The following is a 15,837-nucleotide window of genomic DNA, read 5'->3' on the forward strand; positions in this document are numbered from 1 at the left end:
ATATACATTTTTAATGTTCACTCCTTCATAATTAAATTCTTATCCATCACCTTACCTATTTTTAAACTAATTACACTTACCTATTAGGGCTGTGGTGAAACGATTCATGGACAAAGGTTCTAAGTACATTGGTCCTTCATAGGCTGATTCCAGTTCACTTCTAACATAATCCCTAAAACATCCAAATAATAAAATTTCATTTTTATGTGCATTCCAAGATCAAGATTGAGGTGAAGGGAAAGGAAACTGGCAGATGTAAAACTCCACTCCAAAATTTAGAGGGACAATTCCTCTACAAAATTATGATTATGTAAGTAAAATTTTTTTTCATATCTGTTAATAAGATTGTACAATAATATCTTTTTTTTGGGAAATGACTTTTTCTTACTTACCATAAAACATATTGGAGCTTAATTTTATTATTTCAGACAACAGAAGCAAGAAGAGAGCAAGTTATCATTGCTTCATAATGTATCAGAAGATATTTTATTTCCCCCTAGCAGGTCCTTGCCCAATAAAATATCACTAACCAGGAGATCATTATACATTTCAACAACAATACTATTATGAGGATCAATTCTGATAAAAGTGACTAACTTCAACAATGAGAGGATCCAAATCAGTTCCAACTGATCAGTAATGAACAGAACCAGCTAGACCCAGCAAAAATAACACTGGGAAATAAGTGTGGACCACAACATAGCATTTACACTCTTTCTGGATTGTTTGCTTGCATTTTTGTTTTTCTTCCCAGATTATTTTTACCTTCTTTCTACATCAGATTTTTCTTGTGTAGCAAGACACCTGTATAAATATGTATACATATACTGTATTTAACATGTAGTTTAACATTTAGCATGCATGGGACTACCTGCCATCTAGGGGAGGAAGCGTCGGGAAGGAGGGGAAAAGTTGGAACAGAAGTTTTTGCAAGGGTCAATGTTGAAAAATTACCCATGCATATGTTTTGTCAATAAAAAGTTATAATTCAAAAAAAAAATTCATTACTTGACATTGAGTACAATATGAAGACCTTTTTGACTGTATTTTACAAGCAGACAAAAAAAGAAAATGACTAATTTCTTTCTCTTAAGTTAGCAATTATTCAATTATTATTATTTTTAATAAACTCGTCATCAAATTTTAAAAATATTACTAAAAGCAACTTGTCTTCCTATATTGCTAACTGGATTACTGATAATAATTAAGACCTCCCTTTCCTATTTTGGTACCCTAGTCCCTATACCCCAAAAAGTCCTTTTTCTGAAATGGTAGTCCCTGGTTGTTTCTTCCACTCTTCCATTCTTTTTTTTTTTTTTCCACTCTTCCATTCTTTATTATTTACATCTTAGAGTAGCCATACATATCAAATTTGCAAATAACAAGAAAACACTCATTTCACTAAAAGTTGATTGGTTTGTCAAGAATATTTTGTCAGATTTAAAAAATTCTGATCAAGGAAATGACCAAAATTCCAGAATACTGATAGCAAAACATGCTACCCTGACAGAGAGATGACTGACTCAAGATTCAATCAATATTTTAGACACAGCCAATGTGGTTATCTGTTTTATTTGATTAAATGTATTAGTTGCAAGGATTTTGTTTTTCTTTTTTTTCCAGTGGAAGAGAAAGATAAAGAGGAAAAGGGAAAGTGCTTCCCCATTATTGAAAAAGAGAATTAAAAAAGAAAGACCAAAAGGGAACTCAGATAAGTAAAACAGCTTTGAAAATTACATGTTGAATGTACTACATAAAAGAAAAACAGATTTTTATATAAAAGATTCACAAATTCATATATCATTATCTCTTCTTCAACTTCAAGCAGATCAATTTTCAAACATTTCTGCATATAATTATATGGTATTATATATATTTTCAATTAGTCTACTTCCTATTAAGAAATGAAATAATACTCATTTCAGCATAATGAAATAAAAACTGTCCTCTTGTGTGATCATTTGCTGGGCTTGTTATCGAAGAATAGATTTTTTTTTCTTAGGTGGAAAGTTTTGGAGATCTTGCTTTTCAAATACTCCAAAAGATCTGTGATTGCATCAGCAATTTCCACCAAATCATATCAATCCTGTTTTAATTACCTTTGTGTGGATTCCAAGACTTTCAAAACTTCATTGATATGGTTTTCCAATAATAAACAAGATACTACTTGGCCCTTGTCTGATAGCTCAGTCTCATCAACTACCTGTCTGATAGCTTAGTCTCAGCTCCTTTGATGAATTTTTATCTAGGTCATACTCACGAACACTGGTTGTCTCCCAAGAGTTTATATTGGATGTTATTATTTTCTCTCTCTCTGTTATCACATTTGGTGATCTTATCAGTTCCCATGGAGTCAATTATTATTACTGCACAAATCATTCCCAGAGCTATATATTCAGTTCCAGTATCACTTCCAAACTATATTTCCACATTAACAACTCCTTTATGGACAACTCAAACTGGATATCCAGTACTGAACTCATTCTTTTTCCTCTTAAACCATCCCCTCTTCCTATTGAAAACACAAACATTCTCCAAGTCACCCATCCTTGCAACCACACTATTATTTCTCATACCTAAACTATTCCAATAGCTTTCTGACTGGTTTCCATTCCTAGAGTCTTTACCTACTCCAAACTATCCTCTACTTAGTTACCAAAGTAATCTTCCTAAAAAATCACGCCTGCATGTTAAATACCCTCCTTAACAGGCTCCAACAGTTCTTTATTATCTCCAAAATTTAATATAAAATCCTATTTGGATTTTAAAGTCTTTCGCAACTTCATCCTTTCCTACCTTTTCAGGTTTCTTACGCTATGATTCAGCAATGCTAGTCTCCTTGCTGTTTCTCTCATAGGACATGTTATTTCTCCATTCCTTGATCATCATCCACTTATACTCTATATTTTATCTGTTCACAATTATTGTCTTCCCCATTCAAATGTGAACTTCTTGAGTTCAAGGACTGTGTTTCTGACTTCCTTTGTTTTCTCAAAGCTAAGCTTAAAGAACATAAATGCTACTTTTGTGCCTTAATGAGGCATCAGAGAAAGACTTTAATGGAAGTTAGGGACATGACAAATAAATTCAACAATGATTATGCCCAGGGAATGTGATGCAGCTATTTTCTTCTATTCATTTATCTATTCAGTTAGCAAACATTTATTAAGTGCCTACAATGTTATCTCAATGTTATCTGATGTTTAAATATAAGAAAAACTATTATTAAGAGTTTGTGGTCACTTTCATTCAATCATTCCAAAAAAAAAAGAAAGAAAGAAAAAGAAAAAGAAAAAGTAAAAGAAAAGAAAACTTTTAAAGTAGCAAAGGGAATAAAAGAATTCTACACGTATAATGTAGAAATATAATCTGGTTGCTTTATCTTTTGTAATTAGGATTTCATTTCAATAAACAAACACAAGTATAACACATAAGCAGTGTTTTATTTACTTTTTATAAAATCTTGTCAAATGCTCCTGTGAATAAATAAGTTTATAAGAATCAATATTCCTTTCATTAAGAAAGCCATTGGCAAACTTATTTTTTTTTCCTCTGGAGATTTTCAAAATTCAACAAAAGGGGGGGAAAGGAGACTGAAACAAAAGATGAGGTCTTTAACTAAAGACCTAAATCCTATGTCTTATTTCAAACAGAGACCACAGTATTTCAGTTGGAGACAACAGTAGTCCTTTCTTAATTAACCCCTATTGTCTTGCTATCATGAACAAAATAGAGCACAACAAAAACAACTGAGGCTTGTTTTACTGAAGCTACGTTTTATAGCATAATCTAAAAGACTCTGATTTAAACTAAGAATAAGAGAATCTGGGACTGTGATTTTCAATTCCATTTTTCATAAAATTCAGTTTTTCAAGAAGCAAGAATTGATGAGATGTACCAGAAAGACATTACAAACTTTTCCATGTATTATTAGGTTTATCAGAGGAAAATAACTCTTATACCCTACTTTACTGAATAAAAATAGCTTGTTCCTCCCAAATCTCTTCCTCTGGGCAATATATAGAATTCAAGCAATGCTGAATATTAACAAAATAAAATAAGACAAAATAAAACAACAACTTTTTAGAACCTAAACACCTAGTCACAAGTATCCATGACAGCTTGTTCTCTCTTCTGATTTTTAAACTGTTTTAGAATGTAAGTGTCCTAAAATTGTTTTCTTCAAAATAATCTATAATAAAAAGACTAAAGAAAGAAGGAAATGTGATATGATGAAAAGTGAGTTGGACTTGGTCCTAAGTTCAAATTTCACCTCTGTGATGTAAAATCCTTGTGATACTAGTCAAGTAAATGAACTTCTCTGGTTCTCAATTTCCTCATCAATAAAATGAGAGGATTACAATGAATGACTCCTAAATTTTGTCCCAATTATAAATGAGTCCTACAATATCATATCGTTTTATAATAAATCAAAGCACTTTCAAAGCTCAACTCAAGTGCCACCTGCTATAAAAGACCTCCCTTGACTACCATAAATTATTAGTAATACTAAAATGAATGTATTCTTAGTATATATTCTGTATTTATTTACATATGTGAATGTTAATCAGGATGTAAAATTCTTGAGTGCTATGACTTGGGTTTCTTCAATGAGTTGGTTTTTTTGTCTTTGGTTCTACAGTGTTTACATATAGGCCTTAGTACATAGTAGGTACTTATAAATGCTTGTTGTTTGTTGGTAGCACCTTCCCAAAAATTTCACTTAATATTTGTTTTCCACACATTTTGTTTATTTATCTGTATATACAGTTTCCTATATCAATAGAATGTTGCCTTCCTCCAATTCAGTACATACCACAAGGCAAGGGCTTTATTATTTATCTGGGTATAGACAAATGATTTTATAACAATGGTCACAATTAAAATACTTATACAATCTGAATTTTAAAACTCCTATCACAAAAAATTAGAAGAGAACAAGATCAGGTTATTTATAGAATAGAAATGGAGAATGCTTTTCCAAAAAAAAAAAAAAAAAAATGAGATCATAGAAGAAAGAAAATAACTATTTCATGAAACTGAAAAGTTTACATACAAAAATAAATAAATAAAGCTTAGGTAAAAAGTCATAGAGTAGGGCAAAAATACTTGTATCAGATGTTTCTGAGAAAACTCTCACAACCAAGGAATATAATATATTAAGATGAAGACCCATCTCACCAATGGATGTGGTGGTCATAAGGGTATATACACCAACTTTTCTCAAAAGACCTACAAACTATTAACAACAATATGAAATCATGAATAAGAAAATGCACATTAAAAACTATGCTAGGTTTCACCTCACACAGTAAAAATTAGTCAAGATGACAGAAAGATGAAAACAGGTAATATTGGAAGGACTGAAAGATAGGCATATTATTAATACAGTGTTAATGAAATTACCCATTCCAGAAAGCTGGGAATTATACTAAAACAAAAAACCCCCAAAAACCTTGAATAAAATATCCAGACTTGTTGATACAGTTCTCAATGCCACACAAATGCCAGGAAGAGATATTATACATAATAGTATTCCTTTTTGGTAGTAATAAAAAAACAGAAAACCATATTAATAATTAAATGCTGCATCTCATTTGAAGCATGTTTTTGCTTAAATTAAAAATGAACTATTGCCCCTCTCTAATAAGAGAAAGAATCTTTTCAAACATTAGGAAAAAATAAATCCATAAAGTAAAGCACTAAAAACTTCAAATAAAAAATGACTGTAAGAAAATATTTAATTTCCTTTGGTACTACCTTGTTCTCAGCTTCTCATCCTCCAAAAGCTTAATTTTTGCCTTCTCTGGAAAATATGAATAATATATAACTATATTGCATAAATGTTGTGGCTGTCATGATTTCAATCATCACTAAAATTCTATTTTTACAATTAGAGTTTAGAATTTTAGAATTTAGAACAGCTGGAGCAAAAGGCAGCATTATTGTATTTGCTAATATGATTTTAACATATTGGATCTAGGATCTCAAAGGCTATCTATTTAAAGAAGTGAATTCTTTTACAGAACACACTCTGATAGATTTTATAACAACTTTCAAGGACAGTTCCAAAGATCAAAGGATCAGTTTAGTTCTAAGTATGGAGAATTTTATAACCAATAGGCTGGCCAATAAAACCCATGAAACATTTTAGCATAAAAATAATCCTTAACTTATAAAACAGAAAACTTATATTTATTGATAGGCAATAACTCCTTTCTCTAAGTCCAAATAGACATTCTTCCTAGATAGTTCAACATTTTGTAGTATAATCTATAAATAGATTCGATTTTATTATGAAACAATAATATTATGATTAAGTGAAATATATCAAGCAATCATTCCACACAGGAATACACACACACACACACACACACACACACACACACACACACACACACACACACAGACTGCTATAGAATTCAAAATGAATTTATTCTGAGCGATAAAGAAAAATGGGAAAATAAGAGTTCTCTAAGTCTTTATACATAACTTGTCTAGGTAATGCCCTTTATGAGGAGGCAAAAAGGTCCCCAATATTTGTATAACTATTAGAACATTATCTGTTTTATACAAGTAAATTTATTTTATTAAGATGGTTTGGGAACAAAAAAGGGGGACAGCTAAACTTCACAGTGGATAGAGGACCAATCCTGGAGTTAGAAGAACCTAAGTTCAATTTTGACCCCAGCCACTTAACACTTACTAGTTATTTGACCCTGAGCAAGCCAATTAACTCCAATTGTCTTGCAAAAAAAAATGATTTAGAGGGTCATAAGTTTAAAGCTAGAATAAACAGATCCATTCCAACCTATTCATTTTACAAACATAAATTTCTTGGAGCCAGCATGGTTAAATAATCCACTCAAGTTTTCAAAGTTTGCAAGTTTGACTCCTGAATTAGTGCTCTTTTTACCCACTTACGGCTTCCTTACAAAGTAGTAATAATACTTTAACATAAAATAGGAATAATCTTTGAGCATAATTTTAAGTATTAACTTTGTATACTATTTTTCATTTAGAAAATAATTCTCCTCTTCTCTTTCTGTGTGTGTATCTAACTCCCCCACACACACACTTATTTACACACTCCCCCAAAAATATTTATATTTTTTCCAACAAACAAGTTGTTGAGTTCCAACACAAATTAAATCATAAATATTTTTACAAATAAACTTCAAAAATTCAAGATATATATTAAAGATGTTAATGATTTCTTACCTAGAGATCTGATGGCCGGCATAAAGCAATAGTGCAGTAAGAAAATATAAGTAAAGCTGAACCAGATGTTGTCTAGGTAAAGTAAGAAGCACAACACTTAAAATATAACCTGTAAAAGAAACACAAATAAAAGCTCAAGTAAAACGTAATATTATTAATTCACTCAGTTTAATGTAAAGTTATTTTAAAGCAACTGTCTTCTTGAAATGTTAAAAGTCAAAACTCTTAAGTTTTCTTAAGTCACTGCTAATGTTTCTCTCATGGGGAGAAAATTATGGCCATTCTAACACTTTATTATTTGTATAACTGCATCATTTCTCAATTGATATTATATATATATAGAGAGAGAGAGAGAGAGAAAGAGAGAGAGAGACTCAATCCTTCTGCTGATTTCCAATCTTACTTCTTGAACAAATTTTCAGACATTTCCAATTGGAATTCCAGCATTTGTCCTTTTCCTATTCTGCCATATTAAACAATCTAATACGTGTGAGGTGGTACCTCGGAGTTTTTTTCATTTGCATTTCTCTCTTCAAGGGTAATTTAAAATATTTAATGTAATTATTTTAAAATTTTATTTATTTTAAACTTAAAGACAAAAAGAGAAAACATATGTACACAATATAAAAGAGGATTCCATATAAAATCATGAATTTCCATTTCACACTTTTTAGATACATATAAAAGTATATAATTATATATGTACATGATTATAGAGTTATAGATATCTATATGTATGATATCCAATATTTCTTAACCACAGATTTCTTTTCATTCAAATAACCGCCATCCTAATACTGTCCCTTAACTGTATCACTACTTTACTCAAAAAGAGATTCCTAATTTCTCTGATTCTAATATGTTCCCACTCCAATCCATACTATACACAGTTACCAAAGTGATTTTCAAGAAGTACAAATCTTATCATGCTACTTTCAGACTATTAATTCTATTGGTCTAATATTTCTTGAAGGAAATATAAACTTTTCTGCTTCATATTTAAAGTTTGTCACTATTTGGTCCCAACCTTCCTTTTCAACCTTAAAATATCTCCTTCATAATATCTCCAATCCATCCAAATTGGCTTTCTTATTTCCTTAATATTCCAACATAACACTATATCTCCGGACTTCCTGCCTTTGCAAAAACTTCCTAGTCCTATGACTGAAATGCATGCCCACCTCAATCTGCATCTTAAAATCTCTAATTTCCTTTACAACTCAGCAAAAGTCCCATCATTGGAATGAAGCCTTTCCTGATTCATACAACTGCTAATTCCTTCACCCCAAAATTATCTTACACATATTTCATATATATTGTATGTGGTCTCTTTCATTAGAATTTGAGTTTAATCCTTTAACAAGCATGCCCCAAATGTTTACTACTAATAATAATAGTTAACATTTAAATAGTACTTACTATGTGCCTACTGTGTTAAATGCTTTACAATTATCATTTCATTTAATTTTCACAACAACCATGATGAGAATTATGAAAAGGAATTTATACAGAGATGTGGAAATAGAAACAACAAAACTGATAACAGACCATAAAGAAAAGCTAGAATACTGCCAAAATAGATGCTATTAATAGGATCTGGAAACCAACAAAACATAAGGAAAGACTTAAAACAATTTCACATGATGGTGAAATCTAAGATTCACCTAGTAGTCAAATTACATCACCAAAAGGAATGTAGAAAGCATTGTTCTTTTTTATTTAAAAGAGTTTATTATAAGTATGTCAATGAAGCATATCTATGGGTTGATCACGAGAGATCAATGACATTTTCAAGATAGAATCTGCTTTTACTGGGAAATTTTAAAATGAGATAAAGAATCCAGATAGGTCAGTGTCAGCAAGAGTCTGGGCTCTTGCCTCTCTGTTATTTCCCAAGGTAACAAAGTTTGCAATGATTTTCAAATAGCTGCATGAACATCATCAGTGGTAGGGATGTGTGACAAAAAGCAGGTAATGCATAAAGCTGCAGGCTCAGTGTTGCCTTTCTTCCCCCCCGCCGCCCCCCCAGTTCAGAACAATCCAGGTATTTTATTTATTTATTTATTTTTATTGAAGCTTATTATTTTAAAAAATATACAAGGATAATTTTTCACCATTGACCCTTACAAAATCTTGTATACCAATTTCCCCCTCCCTGTTTCCCTCACCCTCTCTTCTAGATGGCAAGTAATCTAATATGTGTTAAACATGGTAAAAATATATGTAAATCCAATATAGGCATATGTACTTATACAATTAACTTACTACACAAGAAGAAGAAGATCAAAAAGGAAAAATAAGAAAATATAATTCAAGAAAACATAATTAAGAAAACAACAAAAGAAGTGAAAAATGCCACACTCAGTTCCCACAGTCCTCTCTCTGGGTGTAGATGGCCCTCATCATCACAAGATTAGCAGAACTGGCCTGAATTACCTCATTGTTGGGAAGAGGTATATTCATCAGAATCGATCATCTTATAATCTTGTTATTCCCATGTACAATGATCTCCTGGTTCTGCTCATTTCACTTAGCATTAATTCATGTAAGTCTCTACTTCTCTAAAATCATGTTGCTGATCATTTCTTATAAAACAATAATATTCCATAACATTCATATACTACAATTTATTCAGCCATTCTCCAACTGATGGGCATCCACTCAGTTTCTAGTTCCTTGCCACTACAAAGAGGGCTGCCACAAACATTTTTGTACACGTGGATCCTTTTCCCTCCTTTAAAATTTCTTTGGGATATAAGCCCAATAGTAACACTGCTAGATCAAAGGGTATGCACAGTTTGATAACCTTTTGAGCAAAGTTCCAAATTGGTCTCCAGAAAGGTTGGATAAGTTCACAATTCAATCAACAATGCACCAGTGTGCCAGTTTTCCCACATCCCCTCCAACATTTGTCATTATCTTTTCCTGTCACCTTACAACCTCAGAGGTGGGTAGTGGCATCTCAGAGATGTCTTAATTTGTATTTCTCTAGATCAATAATGATTTAGAGCATCTTTTCACAAGACTAGAAATGGTTTCGATTTCTTCATCTGAAAATTGTCAGTACATATCCTTTGACCATTTATCAACTGGAGAATGGTTTGAATTCTTATAAATTTGAGTCATCTCTCTCTATATTTTAGAAATGAGGGAAAAGCATTGTTCTAAGGATTATAATGTTCTATACATAAATGAAAACTTAAGTGGGCTTCTAATCATTACTGTCAAATGAAAATAAGGAGTCAGAAGAAAAAGGCAGATTTGGAAAGTCTAAAAGTAGAAGACATAATAATACAAGCTATGCTTTTGGACACAATTCTGGCCAACAAGGAGAAAATTCTTACTGAAGTAACAGGAAATTCAAGCGCAAGTATAATCACTGAGGAAACTATATTATCTGTGTATATAAATAGATGACTAAGAACTCTACCTCGCTCAAAGAAACTAAGATAACAACTTGAGAAAAACAATCAGTAAAATATCAGAATACAAAATAACCTTAATATCAAACTTTTTAATATCTCATTAATAAAAATCAAACAAAAGGACACAAAATAAACACCATTTAACAGAATGACAAAAATATCTTGAACCCACACAGAACTTACATAAATATAACCATAAAATAATCCTTACAGAAATAAAAGAATAATTGGAGATTCCATGATTATGTTTGAGTAATGCTAATTTGATAAAAAATGATAATACTAGACAGACAAAACATTTAATAAGCACTTACTATATGTCAGGCATTGTGCATGCTAATAAAACAAATAAAACTGGAAGTCTCAGCTAAGAAAAAGCTATTATTATGAAAAAAAGAAAATGAGAGTACCTAACAAATTTTTCCTATAAGGACTACATCTCCAGTTATCAGCTTAACCATCCCTTCCTACCAATTTCCCAAAGGGGCAAATAGGACTTCCAGCTTCAGAGAAACAAGCCAGTCCAGCCCAGCCCACCCTGGCTCCTCCCTTCTTGACTCAAACATTTAAGTGCCAAGGTACCATATATAAGTCCAGTACTCAATATCACTGAAAAAGAATTCCATGATTCAACAAAAATTGTGTATCTTTGTAAAATCCAATCAACAACCAATTATAAAGTTCTTTATATGACAGGCACTGACGATACAAAACCAAAAATGAAATAGTCCCTACCCTCAAAAAACTTAAATTCAACTAGAAAAAAAAGTAAATAAATGAGCATATATAGAATATATACTGAAAAAAATGCAAAGTAGTTTTAATAGGAAAGAAACTAAAGAAATCAAGAAAGGGTACATGCAGAAGACAGTGTCCTAGTATTTCCATATCCCCTCCAACATTTATCACTCTCTTTTAAACAGGGAAAATTCTTAGACAAATGTGATCATTTAGAAATAAACTTAATACAAGTAAAAGCAAGGTATGTAGAGTAAGTAAATCTACAGACAAGAAAAAATTATTGCATTGAATATTTCTGGTATTTTTTTTTAATAGCCTTTTATTTACAGGATATATGCATGGGTAACTTCACAGCATTAACAATTGCCAAACCTCTTGTTCCAATTTTTCACCTCTTACCTCCTACCCCCTCCCCCCGATGGCAGGATGACCAGTAGATGTTAAATATATTAAAATATAAATTAGATACACAATAAGTATACATGACCAAAATGTTATTTTGCTGTACAAAAAGAATCAGACTCTGAAATATTGTACAATTAGCTTGTGAAGGATATCAAAAATGCAGGTGGGCCTAAATATAGAGATTGGGAGTTCAATGTAATGGTTTTTAGTCATCACCCAGAGTTCCTTCTCTGGGCGTAGCTGGTTCAGTTCATTACTGCTCCATTGGAAATGATTTGGTTGATCTCCTTGCTGAGGATGGCCAGGTCCATCAGAACTGGTCATCATATAGTATTGTTGTTGAAGTATATAATGATCTCCTGGTCCTGCTCATTTTACTCAGCATCAGTTCGTGTAAGTCTCTCCAGGCTTTTCTGAAATCATCCTATTGGTCATTTCTTACAGAACAGTACTATTCCATAATATTCATATACCACAATTTTTATTCAGCCATTCTCCAACTGATGGGCATCCATTCAGTTTCCAGCTTCTAGCCACTACAAAGGGGGCTGCCACAAACATTCGTGCACATACAGATCCCTTTCCCTTCTTTATGATCTCTTTGGGATATAAGCCCAATGATGCTGGATCAAAGGGTATGCACAGTTTGATAACTTTTTGAGCATAGTTCCAAACTACTCTCCAAAATGGTTGATTCGTTCACAACTCCACCAACAATGCATCAATGTCCCAGTTTTCCCGCATTCCCTCCAACAATCATTATTTTTTCCTGTCATCTTAGCCAATCTGACAGGTGTGTAGTGGTATCTTAGAGTTGTCTTAATTTGCATTTCTCTGATTAATAATGACTTGGAGCATCTTTTCATATGACTAGAAATAGTTTCAATTTCTTCATCTGAGAATTGTCTGTTCATATCCTTTGACCATTTTTCAATTGGAGAATGGCTTGATTTTTTATAAATTAGAGTTAATTCTCTATATATTTTGGAAATGAGGCCTTTATCAGAACTTTTGACTGTAAAAATATTTTCCCAGTTTATTGCTTCCCTTCTAATCTTGTCTGCATTAGTTTTGTTTGTACAAAAACTTTTCAGTTTGGTATAATCGAAATTTTCTATTTTGTGATCAGTAATGATCTCTAGTTCTTCTTTGGTCATGAAGTCCTTCCCCTTCCACAGGTCTGAGAGGTAAACTATCCTGTGTTCCTCTAATTTATTAATAATTTCATTCTTTATGCCTAGGTCATGAACCCATTTTGACCTTATCTTGGTGTATGGTGTTAAGTGTGGACCAGTGCCTAGTTTCTGCCATATTAGTTTCCAATTTTCCCAGCAATTTTTATCAAACAGTAAGTTCTTATCCCAAAAGCTGGGGTCTTTGGGTTTGTCAAAAACTAGGTTGCTATATTTGTTGACTGTTTTATCCCTTGAACCTAACCTATTCCACTGATCAACTAATCTATTCCTTAGCCAATACCAAATGGTTTTGGTAACTGCTGCTCTATAATATAGTTTTAGATCTGGTACAGCTAAGCCATCTGGTATGTTCTGACATCCATATTTTTAATGATGCATTTAAAAGACTCATAAAAGCCTAATCTTCAATCTTCAATAGGGTTAAAGGATGGGAATAGGCAATTCTCAAAAGAAGCAGCATAAACAACCAATAATTATCTGAAAAAAGTATTCAAAATCATAGTAATTACAGAAGCAACATATGTAATAACTATAAGATAAAATATAATGAACAGAAAGAATAAGTTCTAACTCTGAGAGATACTTTTATAACCCTGAGTAAATTACTTCATCTTTGAGTATTGATTTTCTCATATATAAAAGAAAGATCAGATACAATTGTTTCAAGGACTATCTGATCTTTCTTTTATATAATTATATGACCCTATAACTTTATACTCATGAAACTGGTCAAGAGAGAAAAAGATGGTATAATTCAAAAACAGATAGGTTATAGGATAAATGGCTTTCTAACAAATAATGCTAGTGAAATTGTGAATTTGTTCAGGTTCTTTGGAAAATATTGACTTCTACACTAAAATTTACAAAACTTGCTTAAAAAAAAAAACCCACAAATTCTAACTCTATTTTCCCACTAGAGTTTAGCATCCAAGTATGATCCTAACAGAAGGGGGGTGATTAAACATAGCAATACAAAAATATCTCTAGCATCACATATGGACTGAATTAATGACTGTATAAAAAGGTAACAATAACGAGCCCTAAAAAATTATAAAGATGAAAAATGTAAAGATACATATAAGAAAATAAATAAAATTATACAGAGAAAACAAATCATAAATAAAAGAAAGATACACACTGACTAAAAACAATGTAAATAAAGCAGACAATATTAAAAGTTACAAAATCAACTGTTAAATATACATTGTTAAAGTTACTATACACATCTTTCTTTTACTCCAACTGCAGTAAATATGCTTATTACACCTCCTAGTATGCAGATTTCAATTAATCCATGGCTTTGACCAACTTGGATAATAATTTGTGGGGTTTTTTAATTAGCCAATGAAGGCCCACCTACCATGTGCTAGTCCTTTTCTCAAATTCTCCTTAAATTACAAGGTTTTTTTGTTTGTTTGTTTTTTTAAACAAATCACCTCTCCTAATCCTTCCACTCATTCACTTCCAATGCTTGGAGTATATGTTAATCTTTTTCCTGTCATGAAGCCTTTTAACAGTCTGGTGAAATTTACAGAGTTTGTTTCAAAATAATGTGATTTTTTTTAAAAAGTCATAATTGAAGAAAATACTAAATCTCAGTTAGGGTTTAATGAGAATAAAGAAGTATCTTTTTTTCTCCCATTCAAGTTGATGGATTTCCTGAAATCTATTCTTAGACCCAGGTTAAGAATGTATGATCTAATGCCTTCCCTCCAAGATTAATTTTCTTTTACAGTAAATCTATCTTATATGTACATTTTTATTTTCATATTACCATGACATTGGAATATGAATTCCTTGAAAGCAAAAACTCCTTTTTGTCTTCTTTTTTATCACTAGCACTTAACTTAGTGCTTGGCATACTGTAAACCCTTAATAAGGGATTTTACATTCATTCATTCACATGTTAAAAGCACTTTCCTGTTTATGAAGTATTCTCCTTGAGAACACCCCAGAGAGGTAAATGGGGCAGACATTATCATCTGCATTTAACGATAAGGAAATTGAATCCAAAAATAGTTTAGTAGTGACACAGTAGTGAAATCCAATATTTAAACCCAAAACTTCCTGAGTTCAATGCTCTTTCTATTCCACTATGCTTCTTTCTTCCTATATAAAATAGCAATGCTAATTTCTATCCATCTTGGGAGAAATTCATAAGTTAAATAACAAAACAAGTCATATCACAAGGCAGTGATCAAACAGCTAAGTCAAATTCATGATACAGATAATGACATAGAAGTATTTAGCATAAGGGAAGACACTTTTAGCTCTAATATTCAAGAAAGCTTAAGTAAAATTAAAAACTAAGAATAGTAAACATAGAATAGATACAAAAATGTATATGCCTTTCTTCTGGACCAAATAAAGAGGATTATACAAATGAAACATGAACTATTCCTCAATCTCTGAAAAAAAAAATACATATATACACATACATACATACATACACACACACATATTGCTTTTCTAAGGATTAATTCATAAGGACTTTTAAGTATGGTAAAGTCATTATTTAATACAAAAACAAAAAATGCATTGGATTAGAGTTCTTAACCTTTTGCGTGTTATGGACTCCATTTGAAAGTCTGGTGAGGCTTATGGACAAACTTTCAGAATAATGTTTTCAAATGCATAAAATAATATAATTTCAGGGCAGTTAGGTAGCCACAGTGGATAGAACACCGGCCCTGAAGTCAGGAGGACCTGAGTTCAAATCTGATCTCAGACACTTGACACTTCCTAGCTCTGTGACCCTGGGCAAGTCACTTAGGCCCAATTGCCTCAGAAAAAAAAACAAAGAAAAAAGGAAGGAAGAAAATATAATTTCAAAGTGTATAAAATAAAAT

The 15,837-nt window shown here is 31.7% G+C and overlaps 1 protein-coding gene across 2 annotated transcripts in view; it reads right to left on the reverse strand.

The window, feature by feature from the left end:
* The window catches only part of RNF145 (ring finger protein 145), an 88,083-nt gene that overhangs the window by 36,342 nt on the left and 35,904 nt on the right, over positions 1 to 15,837 (reverse strand). For both annotated transcript variants that reach the window (XM_031953607.1, XM_031953606.1), the window contains 2 exons: positions 7,222 to 7,330; positions 81 to 172 (listed from right to left, as the gene is read on the reverse strand). In XM_031953607.1, the coding sequence (XP_031809467.1) occupies positions 81 to 172; positions 7,222 to 7,330 (201 nt within the window). The remainder of the gene's footprint in view (positions 1 to 80; positions 173 to 7,221; positions 7,331 to 15,837) is intronic.

Source organism: Sarcophilus harrisii, chromosome 2, assembly GCF_902635505.1.
Source record: "Sarcophilus harrisii chromosome 2, mSarHar1.11, whole genome shotgun sequence".
Classification (NCBI taxonomy): domain Eukaryota; kingdom Metazoa; phylum Chordata; class Mammalia; order Dasyuromorphia; family Dasyuridae; genus Sarcophilus; species Sarcophilus harrisii.